Source organism: Pristiophorus japonicus, chromosome 2 (assembly GCF_044704955.1).
Source record: "Pristiophorus japonicus isolate sPriJap1 chromosome 2, sPriJap1.hap1, whole genome shotgun sequence".
Classification (NCBI taxonomy): Eukaryota; Metazoa; Chordata; class Chondrichthyes; family Pristiophoridae; genus Pristiophorus; species Pristiophorus japonicus.
In genome coordinates this window covers 198,715,299-198,736,331 of record NC_091978.1, presented here as the reverse complement: position 1 = coordinate 198,736,331, position 21,033 = coordinate 198,715,299, and the positions used below count along the sequence as shown (strand labels likewise).

Genomic DNA, 21,033 nt, shown 5'->3' with positions numbered 1-21,033 from the left:
AATTCCTAAAACATAGGCAAGGTTTTTCTGAGCATACAAAAATCTACACTTACTCCATTCTAAGTTAGTTTGGAGTAAGTTTTCACTGCCTAAACTTGCAAAACAGGCGTAAGTGACTGGTAACGCCCCCTTTTGAAAAAAAAAAATTGTTGTAAAAAGAAACTATTCTAACTCACTAGAATTGGAGCAAACTAAATGCCGAGAATTGCAATTTCTAAGATACTCCATACTAAACTAGTTGCTCCAAAAATATCGGAGCAACTCGAGCCGAAACTTGAGCCCATATGCCACTGCAATATAGGGCAAAAACCAAGTAAAATTATGGAAGACAGAAAGGGATACAGAAAGATTTGGAAATTAGAAAATAATGAAGACGACAACTGTAGAAAGACATTTTTTGCTCCATGAGCAAAGGAAACCAAATGTTGTAAGATAAAACAATGCAGTGGTTTTTCTCCTCTTCAGTTAGAAATCGAAGAGTCCAATTAATAATTTTACCATTAGAAACAGTAAAATACAAATCACTTGGTTACTTGCCAATTTTAGTAACTTTTCTATTCTAGTATCAAATACAGTCCAATTGTATTAATTGCCAGCGTTTAAATCATGTGCATTAATTATGTCCAATTTAAAAAATGTATGGTGTGTAGTCAGCCTCAAAAGAGAACAAAGCAGCTTTCCATGACATGATCAGGGCTGAAGTTAATATTTGCATGGTAATGTGCAGCATGACCAGAATTCATATGACTCATTTGTACGTGTTATGTGTACTACATCAACATTCCAGAATCAAGGTCTTTTGGTTTTACTGAAGCAAACATTCTATCATGCAATTTGAATCCAAAATTATATGTAGCGAGATTTGTAGATTCTCACACTCTATGCTAATTTTAAACAAGCAACCACATGAATGGTTTCTCCTTTCCAACTTTTTTGAGGGTGTATGGAAATAGGTGGGGGTGTAAAGAATAAAACTTTGACATACATTCCAGCTTTCGACCTGTATTGGCAGTAAATTTATGCAGCGCGATCAACTGCAGTATTGAAGAGGTTAATAAAGAAGAAAAACTGATACGTTTCACTGCCATGCAGAAGGTGGGCAAGAACTGAAGATTATAACTAAGATTGCGGCATCTCTGAGATATCCAGGCATGCACTCCTCCTTCCAGATGAGAGAGATGAGGTCATGCATTCGTGCCAATACTGCCTCTCCGCCATACTTTAGTGCCTCAGCAGGGATTCCATCAGCTCCTTATGCCTTGTTGTTCTTGAGCTGACGGATGGCCTTTTCTATCTCATGCAGGGCTGGGGTTTTGCCGAGATGTTAGCGGGTAGCATACTGCGGGATGGTGTCGAGGACACTCGTGTCGAAGACAGAGTCTCGATTAAGGAGATCGTCGAAGTGCTCCTTCCAGCGGGCCCTGACTGCCTCGGTGTCCTTGATGAGTGTCTCCCCGTTCTTGGCCAGCAGTGGGCTGGGGCCTTGGATGCTTGGGCCGTAGGTGGACTTGACTGCGGTGAAGAATCCTCTTACGTCAGGGCTGTCGGCCAACTACTGAATCTCCTGTGCTTTCTCCACCCACCATCTATTCTTTAGCTCGCGGGTTTTTTGTTGGACCTCAGCCCTCAGCAGTCTGCAGAGATCTCCAAGGGGGCAAAGGAAACGTTTCAAGGACACCTCAAAGCCTCCTTGATAAAGTGCAACATCCCCACTGACAGCTGGGAATCCCTGGCCAAAGACTGCCCTAAGTGGAGGAAGAGCATCCGGGAGGGCGCTGAGCACCTCGAGTCTCGTCGCCAAGTGCATGCAGAAAGCAAGCACAGGCAGAGGAAGGAGTATGCAGCTAACCAGACTCCCCACCCACCCTTTCCTTCAACGACTGTCTGTCCCATCTGTGACAGAGACTGTAATTCCCGTATTGGACTGTACAGCCACCTGAGAACTCACTTTTAGAGTGGAAGCAAGACTTCCTCGATTTCGAGAGACTGCCTATGATGATGATGATGATGATGATAACGAAGGAGTGACACGGTGTTATTGTTAAAGAGAAAGATAGAACTGTGGAAGGGCAAATGCATTAATATGGGTCGAAATTGGGAGCCTCTGCCAACTGCAAGTTCAAGTTAAACAGATATAGAGAGATGTTTCGTTAAGTACGAGAGGCTAAAGGAAATAGTAATGTGGCCAGCATGGGAGGTTTATCTTCCAAAAGTAAAGTGGAACAGAACCAGGGACAATCAGAAGAGAAGGCAAAAGTTTAACAATTTTATGGTGGTAATCTGTCTCTTATAACAAGATAACAGAATACAAGAGCAGGTGTTACATTGCATTTAGTATTCAGCAGTCTACCACAACTGATCAATAAACTAGAATTGGGTGAACACTTGGGTTCCTGTGATTATTGGATACAATTAGATTTGACATTGTAATTAAAGTCAAGGCTAAAAGTAACAATACAGGCCTCTAAGATTAGGGACAGGATTTGAGAGAGCTTTGCAACCGGGTTTTCGCCGCGATTTGACCGTCCGCGGCAAAAACCCGGTCGCAAAGCCCGGGCGGTATCCTCGGGTACCTGTTTGCTGCCCAGGAGAGGTGCGCCGACGGGCAACAACGCGGATAGCGTTTGCGGCTGACTTTCGGCACTCTCCCAACGCGTACGCCGCGCCCAGAATACCGACAGATCAAACCCGTCGGTGCAGCCCTGCCAGCAGCAGTAAGTATGAAAACCTGCAAAAAAGGTAAGTTAAAGGGCTCAATTTTCCCCCGTGATTTGCGGTGTTTTTTTGGCGTGGCCGCTTTTTTTGCATATGTTAAAAATTAAAGTTTCCCCAAGGAATGTGCACCAACGTAACTCAGTTAGTTACAATTTTTTTAGGTTTGTTTTTTTTTTTTGCATCATGGGGCGTAACCTGATATCAGCGCCAGTTTTTGTCAATTATGCAAGTTTGCCCCCCAAAAATTTATCCTAGGTCAACATATGTGACCACTCCCGAAAAACCTCTGGTGAGTTAAGAAAAACCAGCGCGCAATGAAAAATCGGCACAAAAAGACACCATTGTTCTTCAGCGAGGTTTTGGAGGGAGTCAATAAAACACTTAATTTTGTATAAAGGTTTTTTTTTTGCCTTGTAACGCAGTAAATGGAAGTTTGATGGAATTCTGTAAGTTTTAATTTTTTTTCCCCCAGACATGCCACTCCCGAACGTCTGCAAACAGGGCTCGACGGTCGGAGCTTATGTTCTTATGCAACAACAACTACAACAACAACAAAAGGCTGCACCATCTCTCCTCCACCTTATTCTAAGACTGCCTGCTGCATTTGGTCCTGGTGAGTCCACCTCTGTCCACAGGTGGTGAAACAGCATTTCTCGGGTTGGTACCAAGCTTATTCTTTCGAACATCTCAGGTAATGTGCACTTCTTGATGGGGGAGCGGGGGCAGTGGTGGGGTTGGGGGGGGGGGGGAAGAGTTGGCAGCCGATAATGTGGAAGACCCGGCTTGGGTCTCTGGTCTGGGGATTACAGTGGGAGCGGCAGTTGATTCTGTCAATGGGCGCGGGGTCTGGGCGTGTTCCCTTATTGCAGCAGCTAACTCCAACATTCCTTCTCTTATGTGACTGCAAAAGCTTCTATAAATATGTGAAGAGAAAAAGATTAGTAAAGACAAACGTAGGTCCCTTGCACTCGGATTCAGGTGAATTTATGATGGGGAACAAAAAAATGGCAGACCAATTGAACTAATACTTCGGTTCTGTCTTCACGAAGGAAGATACAAATAACCTTCCGAAGGTACGAGGGGACAGTGAGTCTAGTGAGAAGGAGGATTTGTGAAAGGGAAATCATGCTTGACAAATCTTCTGGAATTTTTTGAGGATGTTTCCAGTAGAGTGGACAAGGGAGAACCAGTTGATGTGGTATATTTGGACTTTCAGAAGGCTTTCGACAAGGTTCCACACAAGAGATTAATGTGCAAAGTTAAAGCACATGGGAGTGGGGGTAGTGTGCTGACATGGATTGAGAACTGGTTGTCAGACAGGAAGCAAAGAGTAGGAGTAAATGGAGACTTTTCAGAATGGCAGGCAGTGACTAGTGGGGTACCGCAAGGTTCTGTGCTGGGGCCCCAGCTGTTTACATTGTACATTAAATGATTTAGACGAGGGGATTAAATGTAGTATCTCCAAATTTGCGGATGACACTAAGTTGGGTGGCAGTGTGAGCTGCGAGGAGGATGCTGTGAGGCTGCAGAGCGACTTGGATGGGTTAGGTGAGTGGGCAAATGCATGGCAGATGAAGTATAAAGTGGATAAATGTGAGATTATCAACTTTGGTGGTAAAAACAGAGAGACAGACTATTATCTGAATGGTGACAGATTAGGAAAAGGGGAGGTGCAAGGAGACCTGGGTGTCATGGTACATCAGTCATTGAAGGTTGACATGCAGGTACAGCAGGCGGTTAAGAAAGCAAATGGCATGTTGGCCTTCATAGCGAGGGGATTTGAGTACAGGGGCAGGGAGGTGTTACTACAGTTGTACAGGGCCTTGGTGAGGCTACACCTGGAGTATTGTGTACAGTTTTGGTCTCCTAACTTGAGGAAGGACATTCTTGCTATTGAGGGAGTGCAGCGAAAGTTCACCAGACTGATTCCTGGGATGGTGGGACTGACCTATCAAGAAAGACTGGATCAACTGGGCTTGTATTCACTGGAGTTCAGAAGAATGAGAGGGGACCTCATAGAAACGTTTAAAATTCTGATGGGTTCAGACAGGTTAGATGCAAGAAGAATGTTCCCAATGTTGGGGAAGTCCAGAACCAGGGGACACAGTCTAAGGATAAGGGGTAAGCCATTTAGGACCGAGATGAGGAGAAACTTCTTCAGCCAGAGAGTGGTGAACCTGTGGAATTCTCTACCACAGAAAGTTGTTGAGGCCAATTCACTAAATATATTCAAAAAGGAGTTAGATGAAGTCCTTACTACTAGGGGGATCAAGGGGTATGGCGAGAAAGCAGGAATGGGGTACTGAAGTTGCATGTTCAGCCATGAACTCATTGAATGGCGGTGCAGGCTAGAAGGGCTGAATGGCCTACTCCTGCACCTATTTTCTATGTTTCTATGTTAACTGAAGGATATCCTGATTAGGCGGGAATTGAAGTCTGATAAATTCCCGGGCCTGATAGTCTGCATCCCAGAGTACTCAAGGAAGTGGCCCTAGAAATAGTGGATGCATTGGTGATCATTTTCCAACAGTCTATCGACTCTGGATGAGTTCCTATGGACTGGAGGATAGCTAATGTAACACCACTTTTTAAAAAAGGACGGAGAGAGAAAAGGACCCGTTTATCCCGACTCTCTGCTTCCTGTCTGCCAAACAGTTCCCTATCCACGTCCCTAACCGGTCTAATTATAGACCGGTTGGCCTGACATCAGTAGTGGGGAAAATGTTGGAATCAATTAATAAAGATGAAATAGCAGCGCATTTGGAAAGCAGTGACACGATCGGACCAAGTCAGCATGGATTTATGAAAGGGAAAGCATGCTTGATGAATCTTCTAGAATTTTTTGAGCAGAGTGGACAAGGGAGAACCAGTAGATGTGGTGTATTTGGACTTTCAAAAGGCTTTTGACAAGATCCCACACAAGAGATTGGTGTGCAAAATCAAAGGGGGTAATATACTGACGTGGATAGGGAACTGGTTGGCAGACAGGAAGCAGAGAGTCGGGATAAACGGGACCTTTTCAGAATGGCAGGCAGTGACTAGTGGAGTGCCACAGGGCTCAGTGCTGGGACCCCAGCTCTTTACAATGGAAATTAACGATTTAGATGAAGGAATAGAGTGTAATATCTCCAAGTTTGCCGATGACACTAAACTAGGTGGCAGTGTGAGCTGTGAGGAGGACGCTAAGAGGCTGCAGGGTGACTTGGACAGGTTAGGTGAGTGGGCAAATACATGGCATATCCAGTATAATGTGGATAAATGTGAGGTTATCCATTTTGGGGGCAAAAACACGAAGGCAGAATATTATCTGAATGGCGGTAGATTTGGAAAAGGGGAGGTGCAACGAGACCTAGGTGTCATGGTTCATCAGTCACTGAAAGTGGGCACGCAGGTACAGCAGACAGTAAAGGCGGCAAATGGTATGTTGGCCTTCATAGCGAGGGGATTTGAATATAGGAGCAGGTCTTAATGCAGCTGTACAGGGCCTTAGTGAGGCCTCACCTGGAATATTGTGTTGAGTTTTGGTCTCCTAATCTGAGGAAGGACGTTTTGGCTATTGAGGGAGTGCAGCGAAGGTTCACCAGACTGATTCCAGGGATGGCTGGGCTGTCATATGAGGAGAGACTGGATCAACTGGGCCTTTATTCACTGGAGTTTAGAAGGATGAGAGGGGATCTCATAGAAACGTATAAGATTCTGACAGGACTGGACAGGATAGATGCGGGAAGAATGTTCCCGATGTTGGGGAAGTCCAGAACCAGGTGACATAGTCTTAGGATAAGGGGGAAACCATTTAGGATTGAGATGAGGAGAAACCTCTTCACTCAGAGTTGTTAACCTGTGGAATTCCCTGCCGCAGAGAGTTGTTGATGCCAGTTCACTGGATATATTCAAGAGGGAGTTAGATATGGCCCTTACGGTTAAGGGGATCAAGGGGTATGGAGAGAAAGCAGGAAAGGGGTACTGAAGGAATGATCAGCCATGATCTTATTGAATGGCGGTGCAGGCTCGAAGGGCTGAATGGCCCACTCCTGCACCTATTTTCTATGTTTCTATGTGCACTAACAGTGTCTCAACTACCTCCAACATCCCCTCTCTCATGTTTGCCAAGTGTCTCACCTACCTCATGTTGACCAAAAGTGTGTCAACTCCCTGCAACATTCCCTCCCTCATGTTCACTGACAGCGCATCAGCTACCTGCGGCATTCCCTCACTCATGTTCTCGGACAGCGTTCCCATTTCTCGAGAGAGTGATGTTACTTCTCCCGACAGTCCCGATGCCTCATCACCCACCGATGATGTCCAGGAGTGATCGGGCAAGGTCAATGCTCCTCACTCATTGATATCATGTGAACCACATCTGTTAGATCCTGCACCTCAGGAGAGCGCAGTCAAGCTCTTCTTTCCCTTCTCACCCTGGGTGTGGCTCGCAGCATCCCAGTGGGACCCGCTGCCTGGGACGGTGGGGTCCTGGGTGTACCTCGCTACACCCCACTGGGTCCCACAGTCTCGGACGGTGGGGCCCTGGGTGTGCCCCGCTGTACCTCACTGGAATCTCCAGCCTCGGACGGTGGAACACCAGGGAATGTCCCACCAACACTCAAACCACTATTAAGGGAACCTCAATGGGTGGCACCTGCACCTCCTCCAAAGTGAGTACAACAGTGGGGACTTCATCTATCCCCTCTCCCTCAACCCCCCTGCTCTTGGTCTGGAAGGTGAAATTGGAAGATGTTCTCCTCTTCAGGCTCATCTGCGTCTGAATCTACTTCTGTATCGTCAGGGTTGGCCTCAAGTTCTGCAAAAATAACAGACAAATGATTAACAGCAGAGGAGGGGGCAGGGTGGGTGGCATGAGTAGGCTCACACAGCGCAGGCAGCAGGCTGATTTGAAGGACCACGATGAATTATAGCATATTGCATCAACCGAAGCGTAGCTGAGGGAGACATCTCCATGAACCGAAGCATGGCTAGCCTGTGCAGTACTTAACATTTAGGAAAGCCAGACTGTGGAATTTGCAGGACTTACCCTCTCCCTCGAGTATGGGCCCAGCTTGTGCAGTTTGCTTTTCTCCAGGCAGTACCCATCAAAGCAGCGACCCTCTCTTCCAAGGCTGTCAGTGGGTGCAGATTTGCCGGGTCTCCTCCTGTTCGAGTTCTTTCTCATTTGTTATGTACCATTTTCCTCTGCAAAGATGAAAATATAACTTTTTAGCGAGGGTGTCTTTCTGCTGGCAGGACGTACAAATGGTCACATTTACAATTGCAATTACATTGAAAAATGAAAATATTACTTACACTAACTACTTGACCAAGGTCCTGCCACTTCTTTTTACACTGGCCTCCAGACCTCAGGGTGGTGACCATTGCACAGTAATCTTCTGCAAATTGGTTCCAGCGTTTCTTCATTTCTTTGGGTGGAACTTTTATGTGACCTCTGCTGGGGTCCAGCTCCTGCCATCTGTTCTCAATCACAGTAACTAATGCCTCCATTTCAGCCTGCAAGAAATTCTTGGTCCTTGCATCGCGTTGCATCATGTATTGCTGCTCTGATTTTTCCAATGATAATTAAAGTTCTCACACAACATTCTCACACACACAATTGGCTCTTTAAAAAATGGCCAAATGCAGACTGGGAGCTGTACTGCGCATGCGCGCCCACAGGAATCACGTCAAAAACATCCTTTTTTTCCCCCACGCATGTGCAGAAGGAGCAGCATCGTTTTTCCGGTGCAGGCATTTGGTTCCAACCCCCCACCCCGAGGCTACAGGACAGGCTACACAGCGGCAATTTAAAAAAAATAGAGCGGGGAAACTTGGCAGTTATTTTTGGAGCAGTTGTGGCCTAGAAAAACGGGCATAACTCTGGCAATACACCAAAAAACGGCTTTGGGCAAAATTGAGCCCAAAGTTTTTATTTTTTTAATGTTTTTGCAGCGATTAGGGAGTTAAGGGTCTTGTAAATGTTTTTGGAATGTTTTTTGGAAAATAAAAATTCCCCCTCCGAAGGCCTCTCTCGCAGTACTTCTGGCCCCGGACTAAAGTTGCCGAAACTAGAGTTTTGGTCGCAAATGCTTGTGCAATACCTCCCTTACCGATGCACCCCAGGCGCAGACGTAAAGGCCGAAAGTTCGGCTTTCTTAATGTTGTCATGAACAACTTAACATGATGTGATCTGGGAACATGAAGCTAGCACTAGTCTACTGCTGTCAGAATAACTGCAGGAGAGTAATTGACATCTAGCTTCCTATAAATAATCAAAGTTTGGAAAGTACTTGTGTATTGCTGTTTATAAAAAAAAACAGTAGAAATGTTTTGTAAAGTCCTCCATCTACCAAACGGTAAGTTTTACGTATTGCTACCATTTTCGCCGAAAAATCCCAAAAGTCGAAAACCCGTCCCAGCTCAGGAGCAAACTTTCCAGCTGTGAAAAGAGCACCAGGGAAGATTAGGTGGGAAGTGAAAAACACAAAACTGAAGTAGAATAATGTTCAGATTGTTTCAATGTGTATGGAAAGCAGCTATATCCCTCTGGGAGAGAGAAACACAGTTAAACAAGACCACAACTGACTACGGTCAAAAATATAATAAAGGTCAAGGAAAAAAATATATTTTTAAGGTATACGCAGCGAAACAAAAATCAGAATCTGAAGTATACAAATGTCTATGAGAATAATTAAAATGAAGATAAAAGGTAAGACAGACAGACACAATATGAAGACAGATTACATACAGCTGCAACACAGATGCAAGTGTGTTTTTAAACTATGTATACAAGAAACAGAAAGTAAAAGACCAAATAGATCCTTACCTCTGATTACCCACCCTTTGCCAGTAGGTGGAGAGTGACTTGGATAGGTTAGGTGAGTGGGTAAATGCATGGCAGATGAAGTATAATGTGGATAAATGTGAGGTTATCCACTTTGGTGGTAAAAACAGAGAGACAGACTATTATCTGAATGGTGACAGATTAGGAAAAGGGGAGATGCAACGAGACCTGGGTGTCATGGTACATCAGTCACTGAAGGTTGGCATGCAGGTACAGCAGGCGGTTAAGAAAGCAAATGGCATGTTGGCCTTCATAGCGAGGGGATTTGAGTACAGCGGCAGGGAGGTGTTGCTACAGTTGTACAGGGCCTTGGTGAGGCCACACCTGGAGTATTGTGTACAGTTTTGGTCTCCTAACTTGAGGAAGGACATTCTTGCTATTGAGGGAGTGCAGCGAAGGTTCACCAGACTGATTCCCGGGATGGTGGGACTGACCTATCAAGAAAGACTGGATCAACTGGGCTTGTATTCACTGGAGTTCAGAAGAATGAGAGGGGACCTCATAGAAACTTTTAAAATTCTGATGGGTTCAGACAGGTTAGATGCAGGAAGAATGTTCCCAATGTTGGGGAAGTCCAGAACCAGGGGTCACAGTCTAAGGATAAGGGGTAAGCCATTTAGGACCGAGATGAGGAGAAACTTCTTCACCCAGAGAGTGGTGAACCTGTGGAATTCTCTACCACAGAAAGTTGTTGAGGCCAATTCACTAAATATATTCAAAAAGGAGTTAGATGAAGTCCTTACTACTAGGGGGATCAAGGGGTATGGCGAGAAAGCAGGAATGGGGTACTGAAGTTGCATGTTCAGCCATGAACTCATTGAATGGCGGTGCAGGCTAGAAGGGCCGAATGGCCTACTCCTGCACCTATTTTCTATGTGTCTATGTTTCTATGAAACAGTTTCTTCCAATCTACTGCACCAAATCTCTTCATAATTTAAAAAGAATCTTCGCAAATGAAGACTAGTCAAATTCTTCCCCGTCCTTTTAGCTCAAAAATATACATGACACTAGTAGATCTCTTATGACAAGGATGTGCAACCCACAGCTTCCAAGTTTTGGCAAGTCTAGAGTTGCCAAAGGTCCCTAGCAACTCAATTCTATTTATACTTATTATTTCTTATTTGCTGATTTGTCCTGTTTGAATGTTGCAGGCCTGGAAAAAAAATTGAATTGTGTCGAAAAATGTAATTAGTGTTAAAAATGTGACCTTATTCTTCCTTGTGTCTCCATAGAAAGCTGATTGGTTGAGCAGTCACACGCGGGAAGAGAAGGCCTCCCCACCGGAATCACAGACTCCTCCCGGACCACCACATAAATTCTTATAAATGTTTCAGGTCGGAGGCAATTACCCGCGGGAAGCCTCCGACCGGAATTTCAGTCCCAAAGTTTTCCTGACAGAGTTGTGAAATATCGTCCCAGCTAAAGCAGTTAATGCTGTTTCTGTACACTTCAAAGAGGGCTGGGTGAATATCTTATTCAGATGCATTTAACAGTTTTCATCATCATCATCATAGGCAGTCCCTCGTAACAAGGATGACTTGCTTCCACGCCTAAAAGGGATGAGTTCACAAATGTTTCAATGAAGGACCTAATATTACAGGTCCAGAACTACATCTTGAAGGGTGGAAGATGTCCGTTTGTGGATTTTTTTAACGTGTGGTGGCCGTTACACACCAGCCACCACACGGGCTTGACAGTGCTAGGTCTTGGTCCAGTGGCAAGGATTACGCAAGACGACTGGAGACCAGCTCTGCTGCATGGTTCTAGTGAGCACACATATCGCAGTGTGGGCTGCCCAGTGCTGCCCCTGGGCCCTCGCCTCGTCTGGGCCCCGATCACATCCCTGGAGCGTAGCAAGTCCGCCATCGAAGAGCTCTTCCGAATGGGAGTGCAGCAGCATAGAGTGGCATTCGTGAGTTTGGTAAGTGGGTGAGTTTTAAGGGTTATTCTCTTTAAACGATTTGGAGGCTGGAGTAAATTGTTAGTGGCAATTGCCAGTAGCTTCTAAGTAAGTAGCAGTTTAATTTAAAGGGGAAAAGTTAAATAGTTGGGAATCTTTCAGGTTCGGCAGAGAAAAACGAGGTAACTCCAGTAGGAGGCAATTAGCAGCTAGTTAAAACCAGTTCTGTAAACGACTGACCAGTAGTGAGTCATCTGACCTAGATACAGTTTAAAAAGAGGCAGCTCGTGCAGAGCACGGAGTGCAGCAGCATAGAGTGGCATTCGTGAGTTTGGTGAGTTTTAAGGGCAAGTGGGGGTGGCAGGTGCTGTTTTGTCTTGTTTTTCCTACCAGTGCTGACACTAGAGCAGCTGATAAGGAGTGCGAGAGTTGGAGACGGAGGCCCAGAGACCAGCCCAACCTGCTGCAGACAAAGATAGAGGGGTGCGAAATCGAGAGGTGACATCACAGCCAAGCTGGTAAGTATAACTCTCTTTTAGACTGACTTTTAGATTGGTTTAATTGGCAGCGAACTACTAAGTAGCTATTTGGTGTTCAAGTAAATGTTAGTAAGTAAATTAATTTAAGGGTTACGTCATGGCAGGAGAGCTCGGACCAGTGTCCCTGATTACGATGAGTGCGGGAAGTGTGTCCAGCTGCAGCTCCTGACAGACCGTATGATGGCACTGGAGCTGCGGATGGACTCACTCTGGAGCATGCGCGATGCTGAGAATGTTGTGGATAGCACATTTAGTGAGTTGGTCACACCGCAGGTAAAGGTTAGGACAGATAGTGAATGGGTGACCAAGAGACAAGGCAAGAGCAGGAAGGTAGTGCAGGAGTCCCCTGCGGTCATCTCCCTCCAAAACAGATACTGTTGGGGGAGATGACTTACCAGGGGAAGGCACCAGCAGTCAGGTTCATGGTACCATGGGTGGCTCTGCTGCACAGAAGGGCGGGAAAAAGAGTGGGAGGGCTATAGTGATATGGGCATAGATAGGAGTTTCTGCGGCCGCAACCGAGACTCCAGGATGGTATGTTGCCTCCCTGGTGCAAGAGTCAAGGATGTCTCGGAGCGGCTGCAGAGCATTCTGGAGAGGGAGGGTGAACAGCCAGTTGTCGTGGTACATGTAGGTACCAACAATATAGGTAAGAAGCGGGAAGAGGTCCTACAAGCTGAATTTAGGGAGCTAGGAGTTAAATTAAAAAGTAGGACCTCAAAGGTACTAATCTCTGGATTGCTACCAGTGCCACGTGCTAATCAGAGTAGAGGGAGCAGGATAGTTAGAATAAATAGGTGGCTTGAGCAATGGTGCAAGAGGGAGGGATTCAAATTCCTGGGACATTGGAACCAGATCTGGGGGAAGTGGGACCTGTACAAAAGGGACGGTCTGCACTTGGGTAGGACTGGAACTGATGTCCTTGGGGTAACATTTGCAAATGCAGTTCGGGAGTGTTTAAACTAATATGGCAGGGGGATGGGAACCTATGCAGCAAGATAGGGCGAAGTAATATGGAGTCAGAAACAGATGGTGGAAAGGTAAAAAGCAATAGTGGAAGGCCGAGTAAACAAAGGTAAGAAACAAAAAGGGCCACACTACATCATAATTCTAAAAGGACAAAGGGCGTTAAAAAACAAGCCTGAAGGCTTTGTGTTTTAATGCAAGGAGTATCCATAATAAGGTGGATGAATTAACTGTGCAAATAGATGTTAACAGATATGATGTGATTGGGATTACAGAGACGTGGCTCCAGGATGATCAGGGCTGGGAACTCAACATCCAGGGTATTCAACATTCAGGAAGGATAGAATAAAAGGAAAGGAGGTGGGGTAGCATTGCTGGTTAAAGAGGAGATTAATGCAATAGTTAGGAAGGACATTAGCTTGGATGATGCGGAATCTATATGGGTAGAGCTGCAGAACACCAAAGGGCAAAAAACGTTAGTGGGAGTTGTGTACAGACCTCCAAACAGTAGCAGTGATGTTGAGGAGGGCATCAAACAGGAAATTAGGGGTGCATGCAATAAAGGTGCAGCAGTTATCATGGGTGACTTTAATATGCATATAGATTGGGCGAACCAAACTGGAAGCAATACGGTGGAGGAGGATTTCCTGGAGTGCATAAGGGATGGTTTTCTAGACCAATATGTCGAGGAACCAACTAGGGGGGAGACCATCTTAGATTGGGTGTTGTGTAATGAGAGAGGATTAATTAGCAATCTCGTTCTGCGAGGCCCCTTGGAGAAGTGACCATAATATGGTGGAATTCTACATTAGGATAGAGAATGAAACAGTTAATTCAGAGACCATGGTCCAGAACGTGAAGAAGGGTAACTTTGAAGGTATGAGACGTGAATTGGCTAGGATAGATTGGCGAATGACACTTAAGGGGTTGACTGTGGATGGGCAATGGCAGACATTTAGAGACCGCATGGATGAACTACAACAATTGTACATCCCTGTCTGGCGTAAAAATAAAAAAGGGAAGGTGGCTCAACCGTGGCTATCAAGGGAAATCAGGGATAGTATTAAAGCCAAGGAAGTGGCATACAAATTGGCCAGAAATAGTAGCGAACCCAGGGACTGGGAGAAATTTAGAACTCAGCAGAGGAGGACAAAGGGTTTGATTAGGGCAGGGAAAATAGAGTACGAGAGGAAGTTTGCATGGAACATTAAAATGGACTGCAAAAGCTTCTATAGATATGTAAAGAGAAAAAGGTTAGTAAAGACAAACGTAGGTCCCCTGCAGTCAGAATCAGGGGAAGTCATAACGGGGAACAAAGAAATGGCAGACCAATTGAACAAGTACTTTGGTTCGGTATTCACTATGAAGGACACAAACAACCTTCCGGATATAAAAGGGGTCAGAGGGTCTAGTAAGAAGGAGGAACTGAGGGAAATCCTTATTAGTCGGGAAATTGTGTTGGGGAAATTGATGGGATTGAAGGCCGATAAATCCCAGGGCCTGATAGACTGCATCCCAGAGTACTTAAGGAGGTGGCCTTGGAAATAGCGGATGCATTGACAGTCATTTTCCAACATTCCATTGACTCTGGATCAGTTCCTATGGAGTGGAGGATAGCCAATGTAACCCCACTTTTTAAAAAAGGAGGGAGAGAGAAAACAGGGAATTATAGACCGGTCAGCCTGACATCGGTAGTGGGGAAAATGATGGAATCAATTATTAAGGATGTCATAGCAGCGCATTTGGAAAGAGGTGACATGATAGGTCCAAGTCAGCATGGATTTGTGAAAGGGAAATCATGCTTGACAAATCTTCTGGAATTTTTTGAGGAGGTTTCCAGTAGAGTGGACAAGGGAGAACCAGTTGATGTGGTGTATTTGGACTTTCAGAAGGCTTTCGACAAGGTCCCACACAAGAGGTTAATGTGCAAAGTTAAAGCACATGGGATTGGGGGTAGTGTGCTGATGTGGATTGTGAACTGGTTGGCAGACAGGAAGCAAAGAGTCGGAGTAAATGGGTACTTTTCAGAATGGCAGGCAGTGACTAGTGGGGTACCGCAAGGTTCTGTGCTGGGGCCCCAGCTGTTTACATTGTACATTAATGATTTAGGCGAGGAGATTAAATGTAGTATCTCCAAATTTGCGGATGACACTAAGTTGGGTGGCAGTGTGAGCTGCGAGGAGAATGCTATGAGGCTACAGAGTGACTTGGATAGGTTAGGTGAGTGGGCAAATGCATGGCAGATGAAGTATAATGTGGATAAATGTGAGGTTATCCACTTTGGTGGTAAAAACAGAGAGACAGACTATTATCTGAATGGTGACAGATTAGGAAAAGGGGAGGTGCAACGAGACCTGGGTGTCATGGTACATCAGTCATTGAAGGTTGGCATGCAGGTACAGAAGGCGGTTAAGAAAGCAAATGGCATGTTGGCCTTCATAGCGAGGGCATTTGAGTACAGGAGCAGGGAGGTGTTACTACAGTTGTACAGGGCCTTGGTGAGGCCACACCTGGAGTATTGTGTACAGTTTTGGTCTCCTAACTTGAGGAAGGACATTCTTGCTATTGAGGGAGTGCAGCGAAGATTCACCAGACTGATTCCCGGGATGGCGGGACTGACCTATCAAGAAAGACTGGATCAACTGGGCTTGTATTCACTGGAGTTCAGAAGAATGAGAGTGGATCTCATAGAAAGGTTTAAAATTCTGATGGGTTTAGACAAGTTAGATGCAGGAAAAATGTTCCCAATGTTGGGGAAGTCCAGAACCAGGGGTCACAGTCTAAGGATAAGGGGTAAGCCATTTAGGACCGAGATGAGGAGAAATTTCTTCACCCAGAGAGTGGTGAACCTGTGGAATTCTCTACCACAGGAAGTTGTTGAGGCCAATTCACTAAATATATTCAAAAAGGAGTTAGATGTAGTCCTTACTACTAGGGGGATCAAGGGGTATGGCGAGAAAGCAGGAATGGGGTACTGAAGTTGCATGTTTAGCCATGAACTTATTGAATGGCGGTGCAGGCTCGAAGGGCCGAATGGCCTACTCCTGCATCTATTTTCTATGTTTCTATGTTCTGGCCATCTCGCAGCCTTTGTCAATCAGACATTACCTGCCGGATTCACCGGCTCCCAGTAGATCTGGGTGCACCTGAAGGGGAGACCGGAACATGTGAGGAAGGCGAAGGTACGTCTGGGCACTGGGTCGGGTCGGCTCTGGGCCTGGTTACCGACCGTCAAATAATGTCAAATTCATAAGAACATAAGAACAGGAGTAGGCCATATGGCCCCTCGAGTCTGCTCCGCCATTCAATAAGATCATGGCTGATCTGATCATGAACTCGGCTCCACTTCCCTGCCCGCTCCCCATAACCCCTTATCGTTTAAGAAACTGTCCATTTCTGTCTTAAATTTATTCAATGTCCCAGCTTCCACAGCTCTCTGAGGTAGAAAATTCCACAGATTTACAACCCTCAGAAGAAATTCCTCTTCATCTCAGTTTTAAATGGGCGGCCCCTTATTCTAAGATCGTGCCCTCTAGTTCTAGTCTCCCCCATCAGTGGAAACATCCTCTCTGCATCCACCTTGTCAAGTCCCCTCATAATCTTATATATTTTGATAAGATCACCGCTCATTCTTCTGAACTCCGAGTAGACGCCCAACCTACTCAACCTTTCCTCATAAGTCAATCCCCTCATCCCCAGAATCAACCAATTGAACCTTCTCTGAACTGTCTCCAAAGCAAGTATATCCTTTTGTAAATACGGAAACCAAAACTGCACGCAGTATTCCAGGTGTGGCCTCACGAATACCTTACACAGCTGCAGCAGGACTTCCCTACTTTTATACTCCATCCCCTTTGCAATAAAGGCCAAGATTCCATTGGCCTTCCTGATCACTTGCTGTACCAGCATACTATCCTTTTGTGTTTCTTGCACAAGTACCCCCAGGTCTCGCTTTACTGTAGCACTTTGCAATCTTTCTCCATTTAAATAATAACTTGCTCTTTTATTTTTTTCTGCCATAGTGCATGACCTCACACTTTCCAACATTATACTCCATCTGCCAAATTTTTGCCCACTCACTTAGCCTGTCTATGTCCTTTTGCAGATTTTTTTATGTCCTCCTCACACATTGCTTTTCCTCCCATCTTTGTATCGTCAGCAAACTTGGCTATGTTACACTCAGTCCCTTCTTCCAAGTCATTAATATAGATTGTAAATAGTTGGGGTCCCAGCACCGATCCCTGCAGCACCCCACTAGTTACTGGTTGCCAACCAGAGAATGAACCATTTATCCCGACTCTTTTTTCTGTTAATTAGCCAATCCTCTATCCATGCTAATATATTACCCCCAAACCTGTGAACTTTTATCTTGTGCAGTAATCTTTTATGTGGCACCTTGTCAAATGCCTTCTAGAAGTCCAAATCCACCACATCTACTGGTTCCCCTTTATCTACCCTGTTTGTTACATCCTGAAAGAACTCCAGCAAATTTGTCAAACATGACTTACCCTTCATGAATCCATGCTGACTCTGCCTGATCGAATTTTGCTTTTCCAAATGTCCTGCTACTGCTTCTTTAATAATGGTCTCCTGCATTTTCCCAACAACAGATGTTAGGCTAACTGGTCTATAGTTTCCTGTTTTTTGTCTGCCTCCTTTTTTAAATAGGGGCATGACATTTGCAGTTTTCCAATCTGGTGGGACCTCCCCAGGGAATTTTGGTAAATTACAACCAATGCATCCACAATCCCTGTCGCTACTTCTCTTAAGACCTTAAGATGCAAGCCATCAGGTCCAGGGGATTTATTTGCCTTTCGTCCCATTATCTTACTAACTACCATCTCCTTAGTGATTGTGATTGTGTTACGTTCCTCCCCTCCTACAGCCCCTTGACTATCCACTGTTGGAATATTGTTAGTGTCCTCTACCGTAAAGACTGATACAAAATATTTGTTCAGAGTTTCTGCCATCTCCATGTTCTCCATTACTAGTTCCCCGGTCTCGTCCTCTATGCCACTCTTTTCCTTTTTACATACCTAAAGAAACTCTTGCTGTCTGTTTTTATATTTTGTGCTAGTTTACTTTCATAGGTCGATCTACCCTTTCTTAATCATTTTTTGAGTCATTCTTTGTTGGCTTTTAAACGCTTCCCAATCATCTGGCCTTCCACTCGTTTTGGCCACATTGTTTTTAATTGGATACCGTCCTTTATTTCTTTAGTTAGCCATGGATGGCTATCTTTTCTCTTACACCCTTTCCTCCTCACTGGAATATATTTTTCTTGAGAGTTATGAAATATCTCCTTAAATGTACACCACTGTTCATCAACCGTCCTACACGTTAATCTATTTTCCCTGTCCACTTTACCCAACTCTGCCCTCATACCTTCATAGTCTCCTTTAAATAAGCTTAGTACGTTGGTTAGAGATCCAACTTTCTCACCCTCCATCTGAATTTGAAATTCAATCATACTACAATCACTCATTCTGAGTGGATCCTTTACTCGGAGATTGTTTATTAATATATATTGCATTGTTGCAGAAAATTTTAACGCTATCAAGGATAAATATTTCACACTGTAATAACCTTCACATGGGCTGCCCATTAAGATATTGTAGGACAGTGCACTGTATAAGGTGTTCATGGGCATACCTGCTAATGTATTTACCTACTAAGTTAACAGTTTTAAGGATAATATAGACAGCAATAATTAAATGCTGTATGGAACATCATTTTTAAACTGTTGGAATATTAAAAATATATCAAATAAGACAATTGCAGAATGTAAGTCAGAGGTTAGATGTTCTATGTCAGTTGTTTCACCTTTAGGAAGCAGAAATACTTTACAGAACCTTTCCTCGGGAGATTAATTGGGTTGGTCAGAGTCTGTGATTTAACTCAAATGTTGCTGAAGGGGCTTGGAGGATTTTCCTCATTTCATGTTCATATTTTTGAAATGATCATAGCAATGGGAATGTGAATAGTTGCTAATGCTGCAAATTATAATCAAAGCTATGCTTTAAAGAGAAAAATTATTTTGGAAGGATCATACTTTAACATATTTCTTCAGCTTTTAGATATTATTCTGCCCTGTATGTTTAGCATATGTGGCAAAAACAGGGGAGAAAATATCTGTGAATAATGCTAATGAGAAGATTTGATTCTTTTACAAGTACTGTAAGAGATTACAATTACCAGGCACTAAAAATATTCTCCAGAAAGCTCTATATAATATTCTGGTACTGAGCAGGCCTACTGGGTTTTAACATGAACAAGTCTTTTAAACTCCTCCACCCCCTTGTACTGTTTCCTAATTTATTTATTTTTAAGGAGGCCATGAAAACACTTACTGTAAGAAAGAAAAAAGACTTTCATTTATATAGCACCTTTCACACCCTCAGGAAATCCCAAAGTGCTTTTACAGCCAATTAAGTACTTTTGGAGTGTAGACACTGTTGTAATGTAGGAAACTCGGCAAACAATTTACACACAGCAGGCTCTTACAAACAGCAATGTGATAATGACCAAATAATCTGTTTGTGTTATGTTGATTGAGGGATAAATATTGGCCAGGACATCCAGAGATAACTCCCCTGCTCCTCTTTGAAATAGTACCATGGAATTTATTATGTCCACCTGAGAGCAGACAGGCCTCGGTTTAATATTTTATCCAAAAGACGGCACCTCTGAGTGTAGCATTCCCTCTGTACTGCACTGAAGTGACGGTCTAGATTATTGTGCTCAAGTCTCTGGAGTGAGGCGTGAACCCACAACTTTCTGATTCTGAGGCGAGAATGCTACCAACTGAGCCACAGCTGGCACAAATATGCTAAAGAGAAAACTGCACTTCAAAAAATAATTTTTAAAATTGACTTAACTTTGCTCCTCCCTCCCACAATTCAGCTGGTAGACAGGGTTTGTACATTTAAATAGCAACTTACTATTAGCTCCCTGTACTTTTTCTTCAATGATTGATGGTGTTCCCGTAGCTGATTAGCCATTAGTTTGTACTGGTCACGTTCTTGCTGGCATGTATCAAGCTCCTTGGAGAGGATCAACAGAGCTTCCTTCTTGCTTTCCAGCTTCCTTTTGCATATCAAATACTGAAACAGAGGAAAATGTTGAATTTAGGCCAAAGCATGGTGTAAAAGCATACACATTTCAGGTTTGTTTTTTCCAAAGAGGCAGTAGGAATGTTTTTCTCTCAAACTTCCCCACGTTTCTACCACCTACTGAACTTTTGTGAAATATAGGTTATCATTTACATAAGCTATCCCAGTTTCCTTAGGCAACTAAATTTGAATGCTAAAACAACGGATCACAATTTTTTGGTAACCATGACAGTGTCACAGAAAATCTACAGCCTTTAATATTAACGAGGTAAGAATATCATAAGAACATAAGAAATAGGAGCAGGAGTAGGCCATTTAATAAGATTATGGCTGAGGTCTTCTGCAGTATCTACAAACCATCGTGGGGCAGAAAATATGTGGGTAGGGCACATAAGTGCTGGGATACACCGAGTATCCTGACCAAACTTTGTGTAGTCAGCAGCATGTAGTGTCAGGGGAAAGTTCCTTAATTTCCACGCTAATCACTGGGGCACCCGTACGTTAAAGAGGCTGTATATTGGGGTATCAGAGTGGCCAGCCAGTAGGAGTGAAGAATGTTGGGCAGCATGAGGACTCTTTTCTGGAAATAATCAAACATAGCTCCCAATCGCCCCCTTTGTAAAGGGGGGGGGGGTTCACCATTTAAATACATATATTTTTCAAACTTACTGTTGTGTTTTTTGGGTTTCCAGGCACACAGGTCAACCTGACCCCTAAGGCGAAGTTCACTCCCACCTGGATACATCACACCAGGAATACCACTTCCAAGGAAGTGGATGCCCCCCACACCACCCCCCTCTCTCCCCACACCACACCACTGGCATAATGGTCAGCAGGGGGCTCCACCGTTTTCAAGGTATCATAGAATCCCACACACAGGGCTGGATTTTGCCGGCACTCGGAGGGTGGTTTTGGAGGCAGGTCCGCTGTCAAAATCTAAAAGATTGGCAGCGGGATGGTATCCCGTTCTGA

At 44.4% G+C, this 21,033-nt stretch overlaps 1 protein-coding gene across 3 annotated transcripts in view; it reads right to left on the bottom strand.

Annotated features, from left to right (window-relative positions):
• The window catches only part of ccdc149a (coiled-coil domain containing 149a), a 227,162-nt gene that overhangs the window by 178,433 nt on the left and 27,696 nt on the right, over window positions 1–21,033 (bottom strand). For all 3 annotated transcript variants that reach the window (XM_070863485.1, XM_070863493.1, XM_070863499.1), the window contains exon 2: window positions 19,891–20,052. In XM_070863485.1, the coding sequence (XP_070719586.1) occupies window positions 19,891–20,052 (162 nt within the window). The remainder of the gene's footprint in view (window positions 1–19,890; window positions 20,053–21,033) is intronic.